Genomic DNA, 25,418 nt, shown 5'->3' on the forward strand with positions numbered 1-25,418 from the left:
AAGCCCTGAGGTATTTCCCAGCCAGGCTGGAAACTGGGCTTTTCCCAATTCCAGGAGGTTCACTGTTACTAAAAATATGTGAAGGATAAAAATAGCACCTGAGCATTTGCCCATACAGATGGGTGTGTGTGTGCACCCAGCTGTCTGGTTTGCACATGCAGATACTCACTTGTGGCTGCACTGGGGGTAATTAGTTGTTCATGAGTGTTCTTAGTCAGCTGGCAGCCAAGCCGGCTCCCTGTCGCTGCACCTCCTACTGTATCTGAGCAGGGAAAGAGCATCCAGGCGGCGGTGATGGTGGTAGGAAGTAGCAAGTGGCACTGAGGGGAAGGGGATTCAGTACTGGTCCCAGATCTCCCCCAAACCTGGCAACCAACCAGCCCACCCCTGGCAGATTCCAGCTTCTACCCCAGCCAGCTGCCCTCATCTTTCCACAATGTCCCTCCCTCAAAAGCCACCCCACAAACATAGCTGCCCCCAGCTTCTACCTCAAGCTATTCAGCCTTCCCACCAAACCCAGCTTCCCTTAACTACCCCAAAGCTTCTCCCAGTCACCTCCACCTAGATAGCACCCACCTATTCCCCAGACACCTGTCAGCACCCCAACAGTGCTTGGGGTAGAGGTATATTGACCGTAAGCCAAAGTTTTATAATCCTATACAAGGTATTTGCAAATATGCACATTTAATGAACCGATTTGCATATTTTCAAATAATTTGCATGCCATGTCATACACAGAACTGCACAAAGCTTGGCAGCCGTGCATTTCATTGGTGAGAACAGGGACACAGACATTAAGGCTGAAATTCAGTGAGATTTGGGCACCTAACTTCCTTATGCGCCTTTGAAAACTCAAATACACATTAAAATGTTTCCTTCTCCTTTGCTCTGTTTCCTTTGTCAGTGATCTTGTGCCCACTTAGCAAGGCTGACCTCCCAACACTAAAAATGGCTTTAAAGTGCATGCAACATACGGCAGCACATTGGAGATCGCAAACGGTTGAAGCTGAGAGGACAGGAGACGAAAGGAGGCTTTCAGGAGATGTTTCATTGTTTTTTATCAGGGAAACATGCTTTTTTATGGTGCTAAAGGAGGATGAAGTTGTTCCTTTAGCATGTTGGGCAGCTCGGCTACAGGGTTCACGTACATGGATACAGAGCTTGTGCCATACCCACTCCTACCGTGTTATTTAACCCTTAAAGAAATCCTGCCCCAGCTGTCCAAGGGCTAAATGTTACTGAAACGCTCACTCATTTTAAGACATTTTAATGATGTAGCTTGTGCCTGAAGTGGGCGCTTATGGAAGGGAGAAAAACAGTATGTCCACATAGGCAGACCACCCCCACCAGAGGATCTTTTTAGCACAAACTAGTGTCTGAAAATGATTGTTTTGCCTGTGTAGATGGGCGCAATCCAGAGCCGGCACTAAGCATAAGCAGACTAAGCAATTGCTTAGGTCCCCGAGCAGCTCAAGGGGCCTCCCCTCTTAATTATTAGTATGTGTTGGGGAGGCAAGGGGGGATATTCCTGCTTAGGGCCCACACTGACACAGGCTCACTCCTTTTTGAAGCACGCTACTGAACTATGGGACTGTCTTTGTTGGAACACAATCCCCCAGTGCAGCAGAGTGGCTTGTGTAAACCAAAGTCCCTGAAGCCCAGGAGTGAAAATCTCACATACTGCAGCAAGGTGCCATGAAAGCTCCGCCCACGCGCCTCAGTTCTGACCTGTAACATCCCTGCTGTTCAGGTCCTGAGTCTTTAACACAGATGCCGCTTGGGCTGGAGTGCGCCATGTCGCAAGGCAGTTTTTTGATTTGGACTAATAGGGAGCTGCAGCCCAGGACTCCAGAGGTGAAAGGCTAATGCACTAACCAGCACTGCCAGCCATACCGACGCAGCAGGGATCGTACCTGCTGTTCACATCGTCTTGCTTGGACCATTTTCAGGAGTCAGAGATTCAGCTTAAGTGACTTGGTTTCTGGCTTAAAATACTGTTCATTGTCACAAAAAGCCACTGTAAATGGACTTTATAATGGTGAAGGATGTTGGCATGTGGTGTGAGGCTGTACTAAGCCCCCACCCTGGCTTCAGATTGGGGAGATGGATTTTGCCTTTGCCGTCACTGCCCTGTACATATGTATGTACCTGGACATGTGCACACACAACCTGATCACGCTGGTTTTATGTGGGTTTAGTAAATTTCCCCAATAAAGCCTCAGTATTTTGCAATGATGAACAGCCAACGTTTTCTTTTCCTACTTGTGGATATTTGCATAGCAACATAAATGTGCCTAGTGCTTAACAAAGTATCTATGACAATGTCCATGCCCCAAGAATTTACAATCTAAGGGCCCGATCCTGCAAGCACTTATTACCTGGCATAGTGCTTCATGCCATTGAAATCATTAGCCACCATTTCCCCCCCGAGATTAAGGCTCTATCTTAGGGGAATCCTTGGTTGGTATAGGGAAGCGGCATGGTTTAGGGAATAGGGGTATGGCCAGGATACCCCTAGATCCGTCTGATCCCTTGCTATGATCCAGGAGGCTGTTGGGAATTTACACACAATAGAACCGCCTGAAGGCGGCTCCAACTTGTGCCAGGGACTGTACAGCCCCAAGATCAGGAGATCACAGAAGCGGCTTAAAGCTATTTTTGTCTCCTTTCCTATTGGGACAGCCTCTCAGAGGGAATAGCATGCAGGTGGTTGAGCCTTGGATTTTGAAAAATCTGTGGGTTTTGATTTTTTCCTGTTGCGAGTTGGGTGCATAGAAATGCATCCTGAAAAGACTTTCACATTTTATTGTAAGCAACCATTGCTTTGGTAGTAGTATATGTTTTTTTAAATAATATATCACACTGGTGAAGCCAATATCCCTTTGTATCAGGCCCAAACCCCTTCATTCTGACGCTGAATCCAGCTAGTTTTCGAGATGAATTTGTGGGGAACTGAGTGCAGTTGGAGCGAAGGGCTCTGTGCACCTCATCGGAAGTGCTCAGCATCTGAGACGATCAGAACCACAGGGACCAATCCTGCACAGTACTGAGCACTTCTTGGAAGGTGGGAAGTGCCCTCCACTCCCACTGAGCTCAGTTTGTTACACTGGGTGCCCAGCGACTTTCAGGAGGTGCTCAGTAGAATTGCCATCGATGGAGACTTGTAGGAACTTTTAAAAACGTATTTGGACTATTGCTTTGTACCTTTAAGGCTAAAGGATGCAGGACTTGCCTCTCAACCTGCCTAGGCCCAAATAGAAGAGATACATGACCCAATCCTACCAGTGCAAATCCATAGCAAAAATCCCACTTATTTCCATGAGAGCAGGATCAGGCCTGTAGCATGGGACAAAGACCCAAAAAGGAAGGCAGCATGGTCTAGTGAATAGGGAAGAGCACTAGGAATTGAGACCTGAAGGGTGTTCCATACTCGCTGTGGGCCTGATCCTGTGCTCATCAGTCAATGGCAAAATTCCCATTGACATGTAGGTAGTACAGGATCAGGCTCCGCGTAACATTGGGGGAGACACTGACTAGCTCTGTGTTTCAGTTCCCCAGCTGCATAATGGAAATAATAATTTGTTGTCAAGCGCTTTGAGATCCTCTGGTGAAAGGTGCTTTGTACTGCAAGCATTGCTATTCAGAGGATGGAAAGAAGAAAACAAATAGCACAGTGAGCTGGAAACAAGGAGGCGTTTTCTTTAGCATAGATAACATTGTCCATTGCCTGGGTTTCATGCCTCAGTCTGATAAGTTTAGAGTAAAGGACACCAGGACTGAGTGGGATGGGAGGAGGTATGGGTCTGAAATAAGGGGTAGCTGAGAGATATGGAGGCAGTCATGGTCGCTAGTCCCCAAATGTAGCATCCAATACTTTGATTAAAATACAATAATCCAGCGGAGCGTTTAAGCCCATGTGTGAAGCCGGGCCCAGTGTGATTCCTCAATGGCTTAAAGTTACACCCTGTCCTTTGCTGAAGTGGGGCCTGAATGTTTTTCTCTATTAACTTCCCTGTAACAAGGCCAGCGTGTGACCCATCAAAAACAAACCAGAAGCTTTATTTATTTTTTTTCAGCCATGGGCACCTCAACATCTGCTGTGCCATCTTCCAGCTCTTCCTTTCTCCTCTGTTCTGGTAATCTAGGGGAGTAGGGAAAACTCCTGTTCCTGTGGCCTAGGGGAACATGGACCTAGACCAAGCTCCTGCTCTCTGGGAGCTCTCTGCTGTACACCAGACGCAGAGAGCTAGGTATGCAGGCAGCCCAGCTGGCTGCCCTGTCCAGGGAAAAGGCACCTCTGCTGCACAAGGGACCAATAAAACCACTTCCTGCTATGAGCGTAGGGACCGGAGCATTCCAGGTGCTGCAGCTCCTTGCACTGGAGGGCTCAGCAGCCACAGGTCCCAAGGGCGTTCGGTTGGGCTGGTGGGGGGTGATGCTGTGCGAATGGCATTTCCACCCCTTCTAGTTTGCCTGCTTTTTGTTCTCTCCACCCACCAAGGCAGAGGGGATAATGTGGCTCTCAAACAATTATGTATTTTCATTACAAAGAAATATAGTCATTGAAATGAAGGAAATGCACTTAACCTACAATTTTATTATTTAAAAGCAGTAAGGAGAACTCCCGTCAGATATCTGAATGCTTTCCTCTGACTGGTCATTTTTCATGGATCAGATTCTTTTTATCTTACCAGTTTTGTATCCTTCCTGCCGTCCAGACTATTTTCATCATCACCACAAAAGATCAACTTACTGCAGAAATTGTTCTGCACCTAACCTAAAAAGTAGTCAAATGTCCCCAAAAATGCCTTGCGGCATTGCCCCACCGCAAAATAGTGAATACAAATCCCACGCTCTGGGCTGGACATGTAGAGGTGCCATTTGACACCCAAACACTCAGATTGAGAGAGAGAGAATGCATTCTGTTCTGCCGCACACTTTCCCATGAGAGTAAAGGTGAACATGTTCTAAAAAGCACGTCTAGTTTCTGCATGCAGCGTGATGAGTTGTTTTGATCCTTAACAAAATCAGAGGTGTGATTTTTTTTTTTTTTTAAATATGTTTCTTCCGATCTTTCAGTCTCACTTTTTTAAAATGTGACTTTTCTGACAAAAACCTGTGTGTTTCACTTTAATTGTCGTGGCTATGACATTCTGTGGGCCAAATTCACCATTGGCTTAAATGGGAGCAAGTGCCTGGAAGCCACTGCTTCCACTCGGAGTGACTTCGGCCCTATAGTTTACCCTAGGAGAATTAAAGTGCTTCTGTCAACACAATGTTTAAAAAATAAATAAAACACCTTTTAAATTTTGGATTATTTTTAAATCACAGTATAAGGGGATCTTGACTTAGGCCCTGATCCTGCAGTTAGTTGTGCATGAACAGATGGCTCTGACTTGGAGCTGCTTAGACTTTAATGGGACTGTGTAGTCAGACATGTAGCAGGCTGCTTGCTTGTTCACTACAAATTGCAGGATAAGGACTGTAGCTTGATTTCCCTTAAACCTAGGGCCAGCTAATCAGCTGATGTACGTCTACACAGCTTCAATGAGTTCAGTGGAGCTCAGGATCTTGCAGTGAGTTCTGCCTGAGGGATGGCAGCGCTCCTAAATCAATAGGGGTCCTCCCAGGAGGAAACTCATTGCAGGATCAGACTATTAATTATCTCCAATAACTTTGATTTGATACACCTCTACCTCGATACAAGGCTGTCCTCGGGAGCCAAAAAATCTTACTGCGTTTTAGGCGAAACCATGTTATATCGAACTTGCTTTGATCCGCCAGAGTGCTCAGCCGCCCCCCCCCCCCCCCCCCCGAGCACTGCTTTACCGCGTTATATCAGAATTCGTGTTATATCGGGGTAGAGGTGTATTAGTTTTGAGTTTATCTTCAGTGTGGTGTTTTCTGTAACTTGAATTTCAGTGTTGATTAGCCCAAGTACCTCTATCCCCTCCACCCACCCACCTCCCAAAGCAAATGGCAGTTCAAAGTCAGGAGCAAATTTTTTGCAAACACTCAAGTTTACAATATATGTGAATGAGTCTTTATACTGAAGTGCCTTTTGTCTCTCCAAACGTAGGATGGAAAGCGGATGTTTGGTACATACTTCCGGGTCGGTTTTTACGGGACTAAATTTGGAGACTTGGATGAACAAGAATTTGTGTACAAGGAGCCCGCGATAACAAAGCTAGCCGAAATTTCCCATAGACTAGAGGTGAGATTGTTGTGGCAGACCTGAAATTCCCTCTGTAAATTACAATTGAGCTGCTCGAGCCTTAAAAGCTGGATTGTTATCATGAAACGTAGGTAGTGGCTGAAACAACAATCACTAGGCAAAGGCAGTGGGTGAGATTTTGTGCTGTGCCTCTTGGAGCGTGATTCTGGGCTGCTACAGGGACCAAAACAGCCTCCTGCATAACATAAACTGCTCTAAGTTACCCCATCCCTCCCAGAGCTCTACTCAGTGATTCAGCTGCTAAGAACGGTTCTAGCATGCAACACCCCATCACATCTCCCTCCAATCACTGACCCCACGCTCTACTGAGAGGGGCCCGCATGGCCTCCCTGCATTTCCCCTCAGAAATAATAATTAGACTTATTCAATCCTGTAGCTAGAGGCCAAGACTTGATACATCACTTCCATGTTCTTGGTGTATTATACTGTGTATTCATCCTTGTCAGTGCAGCTGGCCCTTGCTAATACGGTTATTGCAGTCATTCCTCTCGATCCTTCTAAAATTTGTCCTTTTTCTGCATTAACATTTCCCCCTTTCTCTTAATATTTCATTCCAGGATCTCACCTGACTGCCCCGTGCAGCCCTTCTGTTTCATTGCTCCACCAAAACCAGGTGGTGTTTATCTTTTTCCCCTTAGTGAGACTGCATAAAGGAGATATTAGTTTGGCTTGTTAGGATTTCTTCCGTATCCTCAGGCAATGCTTTTGGAGATTGAATCAGAGCAGTTTGTAGACAAATGTAAATGGGTTTTCAGAAAGAGATGAGCCTCCCTTCCCTACCTCCCTCCCAAAAAATCAGGCCCCTTTTAGGTGTTTCAGGTTGAGTGCCCAAAAAAATGAGGCACCTAAAATCACTGGAAAATGTATCCTGTAAAGTTTATTTCACTTATCCGTGTACCTTCCCTGATCAAATGGAGGCAAGTATAGGGCCAGACTCTGATCTCAGTTACCCTGATGATGTAACTCAATTGAAATTAATGGAGCTGCTCCAAATTCAAAATTGTGTAATTGAGGTTAGAATCTGGATATTCAGATTCCCCCACCCAACATCTAATTTATTCAAACCAGCCAATCCCAATCCTATCGCACCAGCTGCTTTTCAAAAAGATCCTGTGTTGTGCCCAATGTTCAGCCTTGTGACAGATTCACAAGGAGGCCAGATGACTTGTCAGCATATGAGATTGGAAGGATTTAGAGCTGTAACCCCTAGAACCTAACTGATTAATTCTCCAAGTTCAGCAGATCAAACTCAGCCCGGGCACAGTTTGCATTGAAGGCAATTGGAGTTGCACCTGTGCTGAATTTGGCCTGATCTCTCCAACCCCTTGCTGTGATTACAGAAATAGGTGTCTTTCAATGCAGTGTTCTCCATTTCAGGGATTTTACGGCGAGCGATTTGGTGAAGATGTGGTTGAAGTGATTAAGGACTCTAACCCTGTAGACAAATGCAAACTAGATCCTAACAAGGTAAGAATGCAAAGTACAACTGTCAAGTTTAAGCCATTTCTAAGTACTTAAAGCACAAAGGGAAAAATCCTGGGCTGGATACTGCCTCTTCTGCAATGAAATTCCTTGGAGAGGGCTGACAGGTGGCAAACCTGTGAGGATCCCCATGTGGAGATTCCACCCACACCACTGTTCCCACAGAAGAATGCAGAATAGACTGCAGGACATGCCCCTTGGCCCTGTGGATCCTGGGGAGATCAGTGGGAAGTCAGGGCCTTCTGAAATCCCCACTGCAAAGAGAGCTCAGTGAAAAAGATAATACAGCTTCATGCTGCATTATCGGTTCCTCATCATCTCTGCTGTGTGCAAGGAGTGGTGTAATATTCATTGCCCCCATCTTCGAGCACCTGGCTTGCCCACTCCTTCCTCCAGGATCCTGGAGGTGCCATAGGGAAGTGGGGAATAGTGCTGCAGATGAGCACAGACAAGAAGGAGACCCACACATGGGGGGGGGGCTGCTTTTCCCCCTCCCCAAAAGCTGCTGAGCATGCCCAGTTCTCACAGAAGCCAATGGGAGCTTTGTTTGAGTAAGGACAGAGTAAAAAGTGAGTTAAGTCTACAGGAGGTACCCCAAAGAGAGGAGAGTGAAAAATAGTCCTGTTTCTTAAAGGTGAAGCTGGTTATTGTGCAGCTAAATGGAAGGAAGCAGAATTTATCTCCTTGCACTCTGGCTTCCCTCTGCATTGTGTTTCGTTATCTGAAAACTTGTTTTCCCTATTCCAGGCCTACATTCAGATAACCTATGTGGAGCCCTACTTCGACACATACGAGATGAAGGACAGGATAACCTATTTTGACAAAAACTACAACCTGCGGCGTTTCATGTACTGCACGCCCTTCACCCTGGACGGACGTGCTCATGGGGAGCTGCATGAACAGTTCAAGCGGAAGACAATCTTGACGACCTCCCATGCTTTTCCTTACATTAAAACCAGAATAAATGTCAGTCACAAAGAAGAGGTGAGACCTGTGCATTGGGTCTATTATGAATCCCGAACAGTGGCTGGGGAGGGGAGTGCCTTGTAGTGCCACAACAAAAAGTCTAATAAGCTGTGTTGAAATAAGCTTATCAGCCTCTCTTGCATTGCTGAGACTCGTGCATAGTGAGCTCTGTAAAGCAGACCAGGCTGCTACAGACAAAGATGGGCAATCCTTAGTTATTTGCTTTATTAAAACATTACAAAGAGGTTCTTACTGGAACAATTTGCAGGGGATAAAGAATGAAACTTTAGCCCATTGGATGTCAAAGTCACTCATTCTCACTAGCGGTTTATCTGTGTTATGGGCATTTGCATGCTCCAGAAAGCACTGCTGCATGTATTGAATCAAATAAAGGAGGGACTGTCCTTCAAAGCCAGAGGCTTTGTGGTGTCATCCCAAACGACAAAGCCAGTTCCTACAAGTTTAACAGCTGTGGTTACATCATTCCACTGAAGAGGCCAGACTCAGCAGTGTCTGTTCCTTTTGAGCATTTCAGTACTGGACCTTAGTCTATCTGAGGCCATGTCTATACACAAACTTAAACCAGTGGAAACTCCTAGGTGGAACACTCTTTATTTTAGTTTATTTTGCTTTAGCTTAAACCTGTTCCTAATCAGTTTAAACTAAACCAAAATAAGTGTGTCCACATAGCCGTTTGAACTGGTTTAAAATCACCCCTGAAGTTGAATGTGTACAAGTCTGTGCATGTAGACAAGCTCTGAGTCTGCCATGTAGTAGCACGAGTTATGTCTCTGCCGTTTTGCTCGAGGAACATGTGCTCCACCTCAGCAGTTACACTGGGTCCCTCCCTCACTTACTTCAAAAAGAAGCCTGCCATTAATAGAAAGAATTGTCCCTAACATAATTTAAGCCAAGATTTTCCACTACAGGAACCTACAGCCAGGGTCCTAAATGCATATTTAGGTACCTGAATAAGGCTGTAATCCTACAACTTCTTGCATGTGGGTTGATCGAACACAATGGGGTGCAACAGGCACAAGGGACCTAATTTTTAAAAGCTCTAAGCACCCAGCTCCAGAAGCACTTCTGAAAATCCGGGTCACTTATTTAGGACCCTAAATGAAGGCTCAGAGGTGGGATCTTCAAAAGCACCAAAGTGACTTCAGAACACCAGTCCTATTCACTTCTAATGGGATTTAGGCTCGCAAGTCACATAGGTGCTTTTTGAGAATCCCACCCTGGGAGCCTAGTTTTAGGTGCCTCTTTTCGAAAATCTTGGCCATAATAAAAAAAAAAAATACAGTCCACATATTTCTGGCTAATATTTGCCTCTGTAGATAATTTTGACACCCATCGAAGTTGCCATAGAGGACATGCAGAAAAAAACACAGGAATTGGCTTTTGCGACTCATCAAGATCCAGCAGACCCCAAAATGCTCCAAATGGTGCTGCAAGGTTCAGTAGGTACAACGGTAAATCAGGTGAGAATCACTTTATCGTGCTTTAAACACGCGCGGATATTGCAGATCACTCAGATGGATGTGCAAGCTTGGTGGGGGCTTAAAGATGTGTCAGTGAAAACTGCTTTTGTCCGGATTTTTTTCGTTTAATTTTAAAAATGTGCAAAGTCACTTTAGAAACATACTTCACAGCTAATAGCACAATTAAAGTACCGATGAAAATATCAAGCAACCAGAACTTGGTCTCTGCAGGAAGTGGACAGAGCAGATCAACTGCAGGTTTTTATTGCTGGGGAATGCAAACAACATACAATTTATCTTCATCTATCAAGGAAAACCTGCGTGAAAGTGGCTATTGTGTTGGTTTGGTACCTTCCTTTGTGTTTTGCACAGAGCTGAGCATATTGTTCATTCTCTGTAAATAGTAATTATCGTTTTGTTTTTAAAATTGTTGTCACCTACAAATCAGAGGCAGCATTGTGCTCCGGGCAAATTGCCACTGTAGCCCTTTGTGTTGCAAAGGTTGGACACCTTTGGCATTAGGGATAGTCTAGCAGGGGAGAAGTGAAAATCCAGAGAGGTTATAAAGAGATTTTACTCTCTCTGTTGTTGAGGGAACACAGCACTAAAGTACCTCAGCAACAGAAAGTCAACTCTGAGTGGAAAATAGTTTCAGTGCCCTGAATTAAAACCAAGTATACCATAGAATGGGGGCATTTCTAATATAATTGCTGCCAGAGAAATTTTTCTCCTGTCCAAATGCTCAAGGTCAGTGTTTCCCAAACTTGGGATACCGCTTGTGTAGGGAAAGCCCCTGGCGGCCAGTATGTCCCTCGGCCCGCGCTACTTCCAGCAGCCCCCATTGGTCTGGAGTGGCGAACTGCAGCCAGTGGGAGCTGCGATCGGCTGGACCTGCAGACGCGGCAGGTAAACAAACCGACCCAGCCCACCAGGGGCTTTCCCTACACAAGCGGCGTCCCAAGTTTGGGAAACACTGCTCTAGGTAATGGCAAATATAATTGAATGATGCCGCTGGAACCCCAGCTTTTTGTATGTTTCTGTGAGGTGGTAAATAATAGTTTACAGTACCTCACTCTGAATGATGGATTTGGTGAATGTCCTTTCCTCTGCAGTAGGATTACAGCCCAAACCACATATGCAAGATTGATTTTTCTGTTGATTCTTGACTAGTTACTATCAGCGATTTTATGATTTGAGCGGCAATCGTTGAAAGTGTGGTTCTGATCAATACAGTGACTAAGTGAAACTGGCCCATCTTAGTCAGCTGACCTGCTGCTTGTTGGTATTCGGAATCATATCTGCTTGCTTTTTTGATAAAAATTAGTATTGCTACTTCTCACTCTGGTTAGCCCTGCAGAGCTACCAAAGCTAAGAGTGAGTGAGCGGGATTGTATTTTGGTTTCTGCAATATCAGTGGACTTGAAAGTAATACAATTGCACAGGTAAAAGATGAGGGAAGATTTTTGCCTGCAGAATCTTTACTACTGCACAAACCAGAAAAATTATAACTTGAATTTCAGACCCTACGTTCATTTTGCAGGGCTGGCAAACAACTACTGTACTGGTTCAGTTTTCAGTGTTAAATATCTGTTTACTTGACAACTGAGCACATTTGATTTAGAAGCCATTGAGAAAGAATAAATGTGGAATCTCATGTATTTTACAGTCACTTTCCAAAAGCAGACCCACGCTTTAAAGATTATCTTGAGAATAACAGACATTTTCACTTGTCATGATAGTTGGTGATTTACTCTGGACTTAGAAGACACAATTCACCAAGAAATACCCTCTAAGGGAATGTTGCATTTTATGAAAGTTTCTATATGTAAGATTTCTCCAATGGATACGACAGGCGTGCAGAGAAGCTTACTGTTTTCTCTTCTACTCCTAAAGGGACCATTAGAAGTTGCACAGGTTTTCTTGTCTGAAATACCTAATGATCCAAAGCTCTTCAGACACCATAACAAACTACGGCTCTGTTTCAAAGACTTCACAAAAAGGTAGAGTATTGGCTTCAAATGCCTTCCAAGAACATTATTTTCAGTGCATTAAACAGAAATTGATATACTAATATAAGGGGGTGTCCAGTGCCTGTTAAAAGAATACACTTGTAATGTAGCAAAAGATTCAGTAATCACCATTTGCTCTGTTCGAGGAACAAGTCTGTTCAAAAAATGTGTTTTCTGTTTGCTTGGTGCCATCTGTCTCTGAGAAGTACTGTCAAGTGGCCCAAGTCATTAGGTATGGGTGTGTATGTGAAATGAAGTGGGGGGTCTCGGCAGAGTTCCTTATGGACAGGTGTCCTCATCTCAAAAACCCCACTACCGTAATTGGCACTAATGAACATCTTTATTGATAGTGTCAACAGAAAAGGCAAACTTGATTTGGCAGGGACACTGAATTACCCTCTCCGAGTGGGTTTGAAACATGTTGGCAGAGTTCTCTGAGGACGTGTGCTGCTGCTCTATTTTTCCTTCCTTGTTGGCAAAGAGAATTGCAGTCTCAATCCGGCACTAAATCTCATGAGCATTTAAACAATTGGTGAAAATAACTGAAATTACAATATTGCCCTCCTCTTCTGCGCTCGTAGATCCAGAAGCAGCCTGGTTATTCATTATGAAATAAAGTGGCATTGATATTATTAATTCCTATCTAGACACGTTGTTTAATTTGCATCGTTCAAAATACTAGAGTTCACAGTGAACATTTAATAGTCTGCTGCTTGATAATCTTTTCCTAGGGCTGGCAGTGAAAACATCCATCTTTAAACCCCCTTGGACTGAAAATGGCTGTGGAGATAAGCTTTCCATTCATCCTCACAGAGGAGAAATGTTATAGGAGAACAAATTAAACTTAAAAATGAATCACAACTCTATGAATAAAATGGAAATTAGAAATATGACTCACTATCCTCTCCCCAAGGAAACCAACCAGATAAGCTGAGTCCTTATTACCCAAAAGACAAGATAGAGGATATTAAGTGTCAAGCCAGGCGAATATTAAATGCTCTCATACTAATAAATTAACAAGCATCTAGCAAGCAGGTCCCCTGTTGTCTGCCAGAGTTTTACAAAATTTTGTTTTCTAGGTGTGAAGATGCGTTACGCAAAAACAAAAGCCTGATAGGTCCAGACCAAAAGGAATATCAGCGGGAGCTTGAAAGGAACTATCACCGGCTCAAGGAAGCGCTCCAGCCCTTGATAAATAGAAAGATCCCGCAGTTATACAAGGCAGTTTTGCCTGTCGCTTGCCACAGGTGGATGTTAATTTTACTCTATTTCAACCTAGCTCGGGTAATATTTAAAAACAAAAACTCAGCTGGAATGATATGGCATAAAGAGGACATAGGAATGGGAACAGGAGACTCCCCTGGGAGTGCTTAAAACCACTTTCCTTACCATAGATCTTTGAAGAGGAAATGCAGGTGGGTCCATCCACTTCCCCATATGTCTTGCACTGCAGGATGCATTGGTTGGTCAGTTTGCCTTTGCAGATTTTTCTGGTATGGCCCCTTTCTCCCCATTCCATTAGGATGCTCCTTCCTCATAACAGGTTCAAGACCACTCCTCCTCCAAGTCCAGTCAGTTCTGTACCTAAAATTGTGGGGAGTGAAGCCCAATGATCCCTTGCGTGGTAGCTAAGGAACCCCTGGGGTGAGTATCCTAGCAGATGCACAGTATGGATTATAGAGCTTCACGTTAGAAAGCCAGTGAATGTTGTCCATGTTGGGAGACCTTTCCGAAGCAGACTAACCATTTCCATTCCTCTGCAATGGGTTTTAACATAAAATCATTAATTATTTTATCAGCCAGGTCAGGAGCCATTTACGCTATTAGTGTTATGAGAGTTGATTTTAACAAGTGCACATATTATGATGGAGCAAGTGGAATTTGCATGCTGTTCCTGCAATGGATTTAGGGTTAAAAGCACCCACCCAAAACTACTACAACCCCTTACAAATGATAGCCCTCAATCTACGATCCTGAGAACAAGATAGTGATTAAGTGTCTCCTGTTACATATTCCTTGCTTATTGAAGAAGTAGCAGGCTTGGCAATTCCTGAAATTAGCCTTCTCTTTATCCCTAATTGCCATTCGTATGTCTTCTATGGCTCTTAGGACCGGGAGGATACTCGTGACATTATAATTCGTGCAATGATCCAGTAGCAAGTTAGGGTGAAATAGCACAAAACTGTGCTAAGGACTTATACTTAATATGTCCTAATGGCCAACCAGTCTGTTTTTTAAATATACATCACTGAAGCATAGGAGAAGAAGCCTAACCTATTAAATGCAAGTAGCAAGCGAGCTACAGTTCCTTTCATTGTATGAACATTATTACTGTTTTGTTTGTGTGTGGTCTTCAGAACAACTCTTGCTACATGCAACTGCTTCAAAAGAATATAGCCCTCATCCTAAAGTTTCCCGTTTGGGTAGCCATTGTTCAGCAGTGGAGAGCAACAGGAAAAACAAACAGAGAAGAACTCTGTCCAACTAGAATTCAGCAAAAAATCCACAATGAATAACTGACAGATTTAGTGTATTTTTCTACTAATTGATGGCAATTTCCTCCAGTTTCATCAATATTCAAAATTTTTTTTGTTCTCAACTCTGTGGCTGGCTCATGAACTATTCTCTGAGTATTCCTTATTTGAGCTATTTTTAGTTTGTTGTTGATTGGTCAGGTAAGTCGCATAGTTTGGTTTCTGTTCTGTTCCCTGGCTGGATGATCTCACGAGGCCTTCTGCCAAACTACTCATGCATATGAATTTCAGATTTGGTTTTCTCACATGAAGTTTAGAAATGTTTTGTGAGTGAAATTTCCCATAGGATTTAAGAGGTGCCCAGGCCTTGTGCTGTCCCTCTGAATTAGGGTTACCATACGTCCGGATTTTCCCGGACATGTCCGGCTTTTGGGGGCTCAAATCCCCGTCCGGGGGGAAATCCCCCAAAAGCCGGGCATGTCCGGGAAAATCGGGAGGGAGGGCTGGGCCGGGGTCGCGGTGCCGGGCGCGCGGTGCCGGGCCGGGAGCCGGGCCGGGGCCGCGGGGTCGGGCCGCCGAGGGGGTGCGCTGGGCCGCGGGGCTGGGAGCCAGGGGGTTGGGCCGGGAGCCGGGCCGCCGGGGGGGGTGCGCGGGGCCGGGAGCCGGGGGGTCGGGCCGGGAGCCGGGCCGCCGGGGGGGTTCGCGGGGCCGGGCCGGGAGCCGGGGGGTCGGGCCGCCGGGGGGGGTGCGCTGGGCAGCGGGGTCGGGCCGCTGGGGGGGTGCGCGGGGCCGGGAGGTCGGGCCGGGCCGCCGGGGGGGTGCGTTGGGCCGCGGGGCCGGGAGCCGGGGGGTGCGCTGGGCAGCGGGGTCGGGCCGCCGGGGGGGTGCGCGGGGCCGGGAGGTCGGGCTGGGCCGCCGGGGGGGTGCGTTGGGCCGCGGGGCCGGGAGCCGGGGGGTGCGCTGGGCCGCCGGGGCCGGGAGCCGGGGGGTGCGCTGGGCCGCCGGGGGCCGGCCGGCAGTGCTGGGCGGGCTGGGGGTGGTCGGCCGGGGGCCAGGGCCGGCACCCGAGGGCCCGAGCCGACCCAGGCTGGAGCCGCAGGGGGGGCCAGCCTGGGCCGCACCTCCTCCCCCCACACACCCCCTTACCTGCCCAGGCTTCCCGCGAATTAAATGTTCGCGGGAAGCAGGGGAGGGGGCAGAGACTTTGGGGAGGGGGCGAAGTTGGGGCGGGGGAGGGGGCGGGGCTGGGGGCGGGGCCAGGGCCCCGTGGAGTGTCCTCCTTTTGGAGGCACAAAATATGGTAACCCTACTCTGAATTTCATCATCTGCGAATATTCATGTCAATAAAACACAATCACACCAATGTTCTCAAAATGCAAACCCAAATTAGCAAACTAATTTTAAAAATTCAAGTCAGTTTTTGCAGTGAGCAAACATAGAAATCATGTACAGAAAAGCACTGTTCATCTTAATGGAGAGCATGGACTTTTTAATTCACAATGGGAAATATGAGCTTATTGTCTTGTTTTTTTCTTTTCCCCCCCTCAGAGACTCCTTCAGCAGAATGAGCCTTCGCAAAATGGACATCTAAACAAGTTTTCCAAAATGCACTTAATTTTAAGGTATTGAAAAGAGCAAGCCATGTTATCAACGTTGGGAATCAAAGAAGTTTTATTGAGAAATAAAACTTGGACTTCATCCTGGACACCATACATACACCCATTTTACTTACTTACATTGAAGTGTTAAGTGGCCAAAAATTATTCTGAATTGTCCAATGTAGACTTACTGATGTTTAAAAAAAATCATGGCAGTGGTATGCAAAGTACTGGTGATATGCTGTAAACTTACCTGTTTTTAAGGCATTTTTATGACTCAAAGGTACACTAAATGCATTTACCATTATTTATAGCATTACCTAATGTTAAATATATTTCCTTTTTAGTTCATATATTTAATTTATATTAGGAGCATTTGCAAATGCATTTTTGAACAGTTTTTAATGTAGTGCTGGTTATTTCAATGGTACTATTAAATATGTGAATGTTTACATTTTAATTCACTACGTGTTGGACTTCAGGGCTCATCACCCTTGAGGAGAAAGCTAGAAAGAAAGGTAAGTCTTAAGACAACAATTCTTAAATGAGTGACCATATCATCTCTAACTTGTTTTTGTATCTTTGAAGGGGACTGCTGCAAGGAAAAAAACTTTACATATGCTCCTAAGATAATGACTTTTGTTGTACATAGGAATGTGTTACCACTTACTCTAACCTGTTTCTTCTGTACTGGTAAAGTAGATGTATTGCTACAGTCTTGTTTACACTGTAATTTCTACTAAACCAGGAAACCCAGTTACAGCACAGTAGTCCCCTCATGTGTATAGTTTAGCCTTGCAGTGTGCTTGAGGTAAAGCTACTTTTTATTGTCATCTTTTTATTATAATTTTATATAAAAACACATCTTGGAAGAAAACGACATACACATTTAAATAAATTAAAATAAAATATACATATATAATTGCACTGGTGCTTAGTAGAAGTTACAGTTTACATTTTATTACATACAAGAAAACTACATTTTAAAGAAAGTTCTTTAAGTTGCTAAGTCAAGCTCTTGAAAGTTAGGAAACCCCAGATTTATGGTTGCCTTGCAACCTTAATTCTGACTCTTTACATTTCCAACCTATGCACTGAGAGAGGGGTCCTCTAAAAATAATGGTATATGATAGTGTAATTAAATCATACTGCATATGCACAAGGGGGCACATTAAGGTTGCTTGTGCAACTATAAATCCTGTCTCCTAATTTTTGAGTGCTGGATTTTGAAATCTAAATAACTTTCTTTTAACATAGTTTTATTGTATGTACTTTGCAATGCTTTTTTTTTTTTTTTTTTTTTTTTTTTCTTAAGGTAAAAATTGAACAGCATTTCTCTTCTCTTTAGAAGATTACTTTGGTAGCCAAAATTTTCCTGAAGAACACAAGTTATACAGAAGTAATTATTTTTAACAGTTTATATCTCAGCTAGATCTGAATGGAATTTGGCGGCCAAAGAAAATGCATTTCTCTAGCCTAAGGGGTTTTCTCCACGCCAATTTCAGAGGCCTGCAGCAAAAAATGGAAGTTCAAGAACTTTTGTAGCAGAAAGATTGCAAGAACCTTTTATAACAGAAAATGTTAAGCAACTTAAATATAAAGGTCGCTGTAGCTCCCCCACATTGAAGGGATATTTAAAATCAAGAAGGAAAGGTTAATAGCCCCAAAATAATTAACTCATTACATACAATGTTCTGTTATACGTTCACATCTGAAGGAACGATGTCCATTCTTAAATCTTAAACCTTAAACCCACTGTAATCCGTGGAAAGACTCCCACTGACTACAACGGGTGTAAGACAAGGACCCCAAGTCAATGTAAATCTGGAGAGTTTATCCCAGATTCAGACAGTTTTTATATTTAGATGATTAGATGATTTTATATTTAGATGGTTAATCTAAAAATTGTGATGGAGCGTTACCTTATGTATCATTTTGTAAAGTTAAATAGTAATTCTGACCTATTTGTTTTCAGTTGCAGAGAAACAATAGTCTGAGTAATTTAAGACTGCATTTGTTCAACTATTGTAAATTGACATTTCAGGAATGGTAGAAATGGCTTTAGGCAAGTAAGCATCTGATACATCTGTTCCCATTCTTAGTTCCGAACTTGTACCAGAGGATATTTTTCATTCAGTCAGTATTCAGTAGGATTGTGGAAAATGCTTGATTGTTTAAAAATGAAGATGTTTCTCTACAGCTGTTGCATGTAATTATGGAAGAGAGCTGGATCTAGCATTGGTTATACTGTCGTCTTTGTTCCATGTAAAATTGTTTCAATATCCTGTTGTGGCTGCAATTGATTGAAGGACTTATATTAAGGAAACAATCTTTCAGGGCTCTAATCCCTTTTTGGGCCAAAATTTTGAAAAAGGTATTTTCATTTGCAGGCTGAAATTGAGCAAGCCCTACACTAGGTGTGGTAGGATTGTGTGGTAGGATGTTTTATATTTAGGGCTTTTTGATTGTGCCAGTTTTGCAGGGTAGTACTATACTCAGATTGGACAATTCTTGTTTTAGACCAAATAATTTAGTCACTTTCTGTTGATACCTACTGTGGAGAAAGAAGGCATCAAGAGGCATGCAAAGCCAGATTTCTCTCTCTTTTGGAAAAAGAATCATTATAGACTTATTCAAATAATAAAGAGCTTATATTAGCATAAGTATATTTACCAAGCCACCTTTAAATGTGCTCCTCAGTAACACTACAGACCTACATCACTCCAAGGCTGAAGCATATTTATTAATATATTTTTATCCTATTTGCCCTGCACAACTGAGCTATGTTTAAATCGTACTAGGGACCTGGTTTTGCAGCAGCCCTCCCCACCTTGAAGGATAGTTTAGTTTTGCGGAAGTTTCAGTAAAGCTTTATCACCCTTTCTTTTGTGACTCATAGGCCAGCTTATAGTTTTAATTCCTTACACAAGGATAATTTTAAATATGTGCTGGAAATGAGGGCATACTATATTTCTCTATGGAGAATGTTCCAGACATGATTTTTTTTCTATAAAGTTTCCATGTCACCCACTGTCATGACAACAGATATAAATTACTGATCCTATGATGTATGTATCACACTTTTAAGAGCAGACGGGAAAATATGCCTATGACATCTTCCACTATAGTCATAATGAAGTGTTCGAAAGGAAGATGGTTTTCAGCCTAGATTTAATCAGGAAAGGACTTCATTGTACTTCAAAGAATGCAGGATATTTCATATGTTTGAACTGTAAGGGTTGAGTTCTAGTCCTTGTCTTTCCTAATTGATTGATGGACTCCCTCCTCCGCTCAACCGTTGTCAGTGATCGTACCTTTTGAAGTTTTAATCTGTAGGATTATGTGTGATGTAAAATATATACTGTGCTTTTTCCTCAGCTTTGTAAAATGCCAGGCCATAGGGGGTTACAGGATAGAAAATAGTATAGATTCTTTGTTTTAATCCTCCCACTCCAATTGCCTGTAACTCCTTTAATCTGTGAACAAATACCCCTTTTCTGCCCAGAGCTACTGGATTGAGTTCTGGCTGGTACCTGCAATGATGTTTCTACATAGAGAACAAACATTCACTTAAAGGTTAGTTTGCCATAACAGGATGCATGTGTTTCATTAAGCTCAATGCTGCCCTTAGATACATAGGTACAATTCTCATGAACTCATTGTTGATATCTAGCTAACACCAGTAAGAACAGAATAGCATTTTTTCTTCTTCGAGTGATTGCTCATGTGCATTCCAATAGGTGTGTGTGCACACCGCGTGCACAATCGTCAGACGGTTCTTCCCCTAGCGGTACCCGTCGAGCGTCTTCATGGCAGTGTATATAGGTCCCTGCTGACCCGCCACCTGCTCAGTTCCTTCTTACCGCCAGTGACCATCATTGGAGCAGCTCAGTCTCTTGCATTCGCAAGAGCCTATGTAGTGGTTCCCTTTTCTTAGTTGTAAATAGTTATGTTAGTTATATAGTGGTTTGTAGTTAGTTGGGCTTACTTTGGGGGGGTTTCCCCAGGCACTGTGGCATGCCTCGGTCGCAGGGGTTTAAGTCGTGCGAGAGGTGTGTGAAACCTATGCCCAGACGCGATCCGCACACTGCTTGTCTCAAGTGCTTAGGAGAGAGCCATCAGACAGATAAGTGCCCAATTTGCAGGAGCTTTAGACCCAGGACTAAGAGAGAGCAGGACTACTGTTTAAAGCTCCTCCTAATGGAGTCGGCCCTCCGCCCCAGCCGGCACCAGAACAGCACCGGCATCATCGGTGCGCAGCGCCCCGGCACCGAGAAAGGACTCCTCCAAGGAGTACCGGCGCCGCTCCCTGGCTCGTAAGGCCAGTGCTACCAGGCAGCACCGCTTACAGTCCCCGGTGCCACATAAGAAAAAGAAGGCAGACAGGGGTCGTTTACCCATCAAGAAGCCGTGAGGTGATTCCAGCAGGATGCGTCCTCCGGCGGGACACCCATGGTTTGGACCTCAAGACCCGGCACCATTGACTCCAGCCCCAACAGGAGGCCCGTCAAGTCCAGTGTTTGTGGACTCCCTGACTCAGGAGGATTTGGAGGAAGAGCTCGACCTCCCCTCCATGCCTATGAGGCTGTGTGGGACCTCATTGCCATGATAGTGCAGTCCCTGGCCCCGCAGGTGTGAGCTCCGGCACCGCAAGCTCAGGCCCCGTCAGCGTGGAGCTGGTTGGCAAAGTTGCAGGAGTTGCTCCCGGCTGACTCGCGCAAGGGGTTTCGCGTGCTCTTTGAGGAGGGCAGGGTGGTCTCGAGAACCTTCCTCCAGGCCGTGTTAGACACAGCAGATTCGGCGGTTCAGACTATGGCCACCGCCCTTACAATGAGCCGCAGTGCATGGCTGCAGGTGTTGGGGATACCACCTGAGGTCCAGAATACGATCCAGGACCTCCCCTTTGGCTGTGCAGGCCTGTTCTTCCAAAATACGGACTCTTGCCTGCACAGCCTTAAAGACTCATGGGCGACTTTGAAGTCTTTGGAGATCCACACCCCTGCACCCCAAAGAAAGCCTTTTAAGCCTCAGCCCCCATCCCGTTTCTACTCTGGGCCTCCCAGGCAAGATTCATTCAGGGGCAGAAATAATAGGAGGCGCCCATCACAGTCCTCCTCAGGCCAAGGCCAGGGTTTGGCCACACAGCCCCCAGGCCACCCAAAGCTAAACTTTTGAAGATGTGCCCAAGGACAGAGCATCAGTATCAAACTCGGATCCTTACCCCCCCTTGTGAATCGACTCTCCCGCTTCTACCGTGCTTGGTCCCAGATCACTGGGATATTCTATCCAATTCTCTTCCCTCCCCCCTTTTCTTTCCCACTTCAGGAACCCTTCTCACGAACAACTCCTTCTGCAGAAGGGGCAATCGCTCCTCGCTCTAGGGGCAATAAAGGAGGTTCCTCAGGAGTTCAGAGGCAAGGGGTTCTACTCCCGCTATTTCCACATCCCCAAGGCCAATGATGGGCTCTGGCCTATCCTAGATCTGCGAGACCTCAACACATTCATAAGGAAAGTGAAATTTTGCATGACTTCTCTAGCCGCCATCATTCCTTCCCTGGATCCGGGGGACTGGCTCGCCAACCTCAACTTGAAAGATGCGCACTTCCATATATCCATTATCCCGGCCCTCAGATGTTTTCTTCGCTTCGGGGTCAGCAGTGAGCACTACCAGTTCAGGTAGTTTGGGCTCTCAGCAGCCCCCCAGGTATTCACCAACTGTATGGAAGTCGTGGCAGCCTTCTTCCGCAAATGTCAGGTGCAAGTATTCCCATACATTGGCTCATCAAGGCCGAGTCGCAAGAACAGGCTGCAGAGGATGTGTCTCTGGCCAGGGCCACATTCCACAGGCTGGGCCTCATATTGAATGTGCCCAACTCCACACTAGCCCGCACACAGAGAATAGAATTAATAGGAGCTCTCTTGGACTCAACCCAGGCCAGGGCGTTCCTGCCCGAGCTGTGCTTCCAAGCACTCACGGACATTATTGAAAACCTTCGCCGATTCCCCACAACCACTGCCAGAAATTTCATGAAACTATTGGGGCATATAGCAGCCTGCACATACGTGGTCCAGCACACCAGGTTACGCCTTTAGCCCCTCCAGGCGTGGTTGGCTTGGGTGCACAGGCCGGGTAGGGACCCACTGGACACGATAGTTACCCTCCTCCCTTGCATCCTCGAGTCTCTCCAATGGTAGCTGCAGGTGGGGAGTGCACCTGGGCAATATCAGAACCCAAGGCCAGTGGTCCCACGCAGAACTGTTGCTGCATATCAACGTAAGGGAGCTGAGGGCAGTTCTTCCGGTATGTCAAGCGTTCCAGGTCCACCTGCAGGGTTTCTGTGTATCGGTGCTGATGGACAACACTGCAGCAATGTTCTGTATAAACAACCAGGGTGGTGCTTGCTCCTCTCCCCTGTGCCAGGAAGCCCTCAAGCTGTGGGACTTTTGCATCGCCCACTCGATACACCTGTTTGCGACGCGGAACAACAAGAAGTGCCAGCGGTTCCGCTCTTTCCTGAACCACAGCCCAAGCTCCATCGCGGACACCTTTCAACTTTCATGGACAAGTCACCTGCTGTATGCGTTCCCGCCCTTCCCTCTCATACACAAAGTCCTCAAGACTTACCGCGCCAGGGCTTCCTTGATCCTCATAGCACCAGCATGGCCCCGCCAGCACTGGTTCACCATGCTGTTGAACCTCTCAGTGGACAGACCAAGAGCCCTTCCTGTGTGCCCGACCCTCATCACGGCCGTCTACAACACCCCAACCTGGAGTCCCTCCACCTTATGGTGTGGAAACTCCCTGGCTGAACCCTCTTGAGCTTCAGTGTTCGGACCCAGTTAGGGAGGTCCTGCTGGGAAGTAGGCAACTCTACACTCATGCCACATACCTGGCAAAGTAGAAGCGCTTTTCCATCTGGTCTCTGCAGGGGGGCACCGAACCGCAGCTAGTGCCAATTCCCCTTGTTTTGGACTACCTGTTATACCTCAAGCAGCAGGGGTTGGCAATATCATCTCTTAGGGTACATCTGGCTGCCATTTTGGCCTTCCACCCAGGGGCCGCAGGTGGTCTTCGGCAATTCCGGGGTGGGCCGGTTTCTTAAGGGCTTGGACAGACTTTATCCCCAGTTATGACAGCCCATGCCCCAGTGCAGAGGTCTCAAACACCCGGCCTACGTCCAGGCCACTGGTGGGCAAACTACAGGATTGCCCCCCTCGAGCCCTGCGCCGCTCCCTGAAGCGGCTGGCCTCACGTCCGTGCAGCCGGGGGGGAGGGGAGGGTGCAGAAGCAGAGGGCTCCCTCTGTGTGTTGCCCTGGCTTCCAGGTACCCTCCCCCCTCCCGCAGCTCCCATTGGCCGGGAACGGGGAACCGTGGCCAATGGGAGCTTCGGGGGAGGTACCTGCAGGCACAGCTCCCACAGGGGCCCCAGGGACATGGTTCCAGCTACTTCCCAGAGTGCAGCGGGCCAGTAGCCTGCCCTGGCCCCGGTGTGCGCCACTGCCACTCCGGAGCCCGGAGCCCTCCTGCACGCCGCCGCCCCCCCCACCTCCCTGCCCCTCAATCCCCTACCCTGAGCTCCCTGCTGCACCCCACACCCCTGCCCTGAGCCCCCGGCTGCATCCCACACCCCTTCTTCACCCTGAGCCCCCTGCCTGCACCCCAACTCCCTGCCCTGAGCCCCCTGCTGCATCCCACACCCCTTCTTCACCCTGAGCCCCCTGCCTGCATCCCAACTCCCTGCCCTGAGCCCCCGCCAAACACCTCATGCACTCTCTAGGGGCAGGGAGGGGCAGAGTTGGGGTGGGGACTTCAGGGAAGGGGTTGGAATGGGGGCAGGGAAGGGGTGGGAAGAGGCAGGGCCTCCTGGAAGGGGCGAAGTGGGGGCAGTGAGGGGGCAGGTGTCAGTGATGTGGCCCTCAGGCCAATTAACTAGCCCTCACGTGGCCCTTGTGGTCATTTGAGACCCCTGCCCTAGTGGGACCTCAACCTGGTCCTGTCCATGCTCATGGGGCCCCCTTTTGAGCCCATGGAAACCTGCCCTCTGTCCTACCTTTCCTGGAAGGTGGTCTTTCCTGGTGGCCATAGCCTCGGACAGAAGGGTACCCAAGCTCAGAGCGCTGACTTCCAAGCCCCCCATACGGTCTTTTTATAAAGACAAGGTGCAGATATGCCCTCACCCTGCGTTTCTACCAACGGTAGTCTCCCAGTTTCGTGTGAACCAGGACATATTTTTACCTGTGTTCTTCCCTAAGCCTCATGCCAGTAACAGAGAGCACATGTACCATTTCCTGGATGTTAGCTGTGCCCTAACATTCTACATTGAGCGCACAAAGCCATTTTGTAAGTCACCACAGCTCTTTATTGCACTCGCAGAAAGGATGAAGGAGCTCCCGATCTCGTCCCAGTGCATTTCATCATGGATCACGTACTGTATCAGGACGTGCTATGAGCTGGGTAAAATTCCAGCCCCTCCGCTTACGGCACACTCCACAAGAGTGCAACCGTAGTATTCTTGGCGCAGGTCCCTATCCAGGACATATGCAAGGCAGTAACATGGTTTTCCATCCACACCTTCACGTCACACCACGCCAGAGGTGGCAAACTATAGCCCGCGGGCCCATCTTGCCCAGCTCTTGAGCTCCCAGCCAAGGAGGCTAGACCCTAGGCCCTCCCCTTCAGCCACACCACCATGTGGGCAGTGCTCTGGGTGGCAGGGCTGCGCACTCCTGCAGGGCAGCGCAGCAGCGTGTCTGGGTCTGGCCAGGTGGTGTGGAGCAGCATGGTAAGGGGGCTGAGGTCGGGGGGTTAGATAAGGGGTAGGAGGTCCCAGCGGATGGGGATTGGGGGCGGTTGGATGGGGCAGAGATTCTGGGGGGGGGGGGCAGTCAGGAGACACAGGGGGGAGGGGGGAGTTTGGATAAGCATGGGAGTCCTGTCAGGAGGCAGGGGTGTGGATAGGGGTCAGGGCAGTCAGGGGCCGGGGAGGTTGGATAGGGGGTGGGGTCCCCAGGGGGGCGGTTAGGGGACAAGGAGCTGGGGGGTTGGATGGGTCAGGAGTTCAGAGGAGGACAGTCGGGGTGGGAAGTGGGAGGGATCGGATAGGGGGCAGGGTCCAGGCTGTTTGGGGAGGGGCAGCCTTCCCTACCTGGCCCTCCCTAGTTTTGCAACCCC

The 25,418-nt window shown here is 46.9% G+C and overlaps 1 protein-coding gene across 5 annotated transcripts in view; it reads left to right on the forward strand.

Annotated features, from left to right (window-relative positions):
- The window catches only part of DOCK7 (dedicator of cytokinesis 7), a 172,089-nt gene extending 153,564 nt beyond the window's left edge, over positions 1-18,525 (forward strand). For 3 of the 5 annotated variants that reach the window (XM_054036949.1, XM_054036945.1, XM_054036947.1), the window contains 7 exons: positions 6,089-6,214; positions 7,613-7,702; positions 8,465-8,701; positions 10,021-10,164; positions 12,058-12,164; positions 13,253-13,420; positions 16,196-18,525. In XM_054036949.1, the coding sequence (XP_053892924.1) occupies positions 6,089-6,214; positions 7,613-7,702; positions 8,465-8,701; positions 10,021-10,164; positions 12,058-12,164; positions 13,253-13,420; positions 16,196-16,238 (915 nt within the window). In that variant the 3' untranslated portion in view covers positions 16,239-18,525. Of the gene's footprint in view, positions 1-6,079; positions 6,215-7,612; positions 7,703-8,464; positions 8,702-10,020; positions 10,165-12,057; positions 12,165-13,252; positions 13,421-16,195 lie in introns of all 5 variants that reach the window. The other 2 variants (XM_054036946.1, XM_054036948.1) reach the window with 1 other exon arrangement.
- Positions 18,526-25,418: the final 6,893 nt, after the last annotated feature.

Source organism: Malaclemys terrapin, chromosome 8, assembly GCF_027887155.1.
Source record: "Malaclemys terrapin pileata isolate rMalTer1 chromosome 8, rMalTer1.hap1, whole genome shotgun sequence".
Classification (NCBI taxonomy): Eukaryota; Metazoa; Chordata; order Testudines; family Emydidae; genus Malaclemys; species Malaclemys terrapin.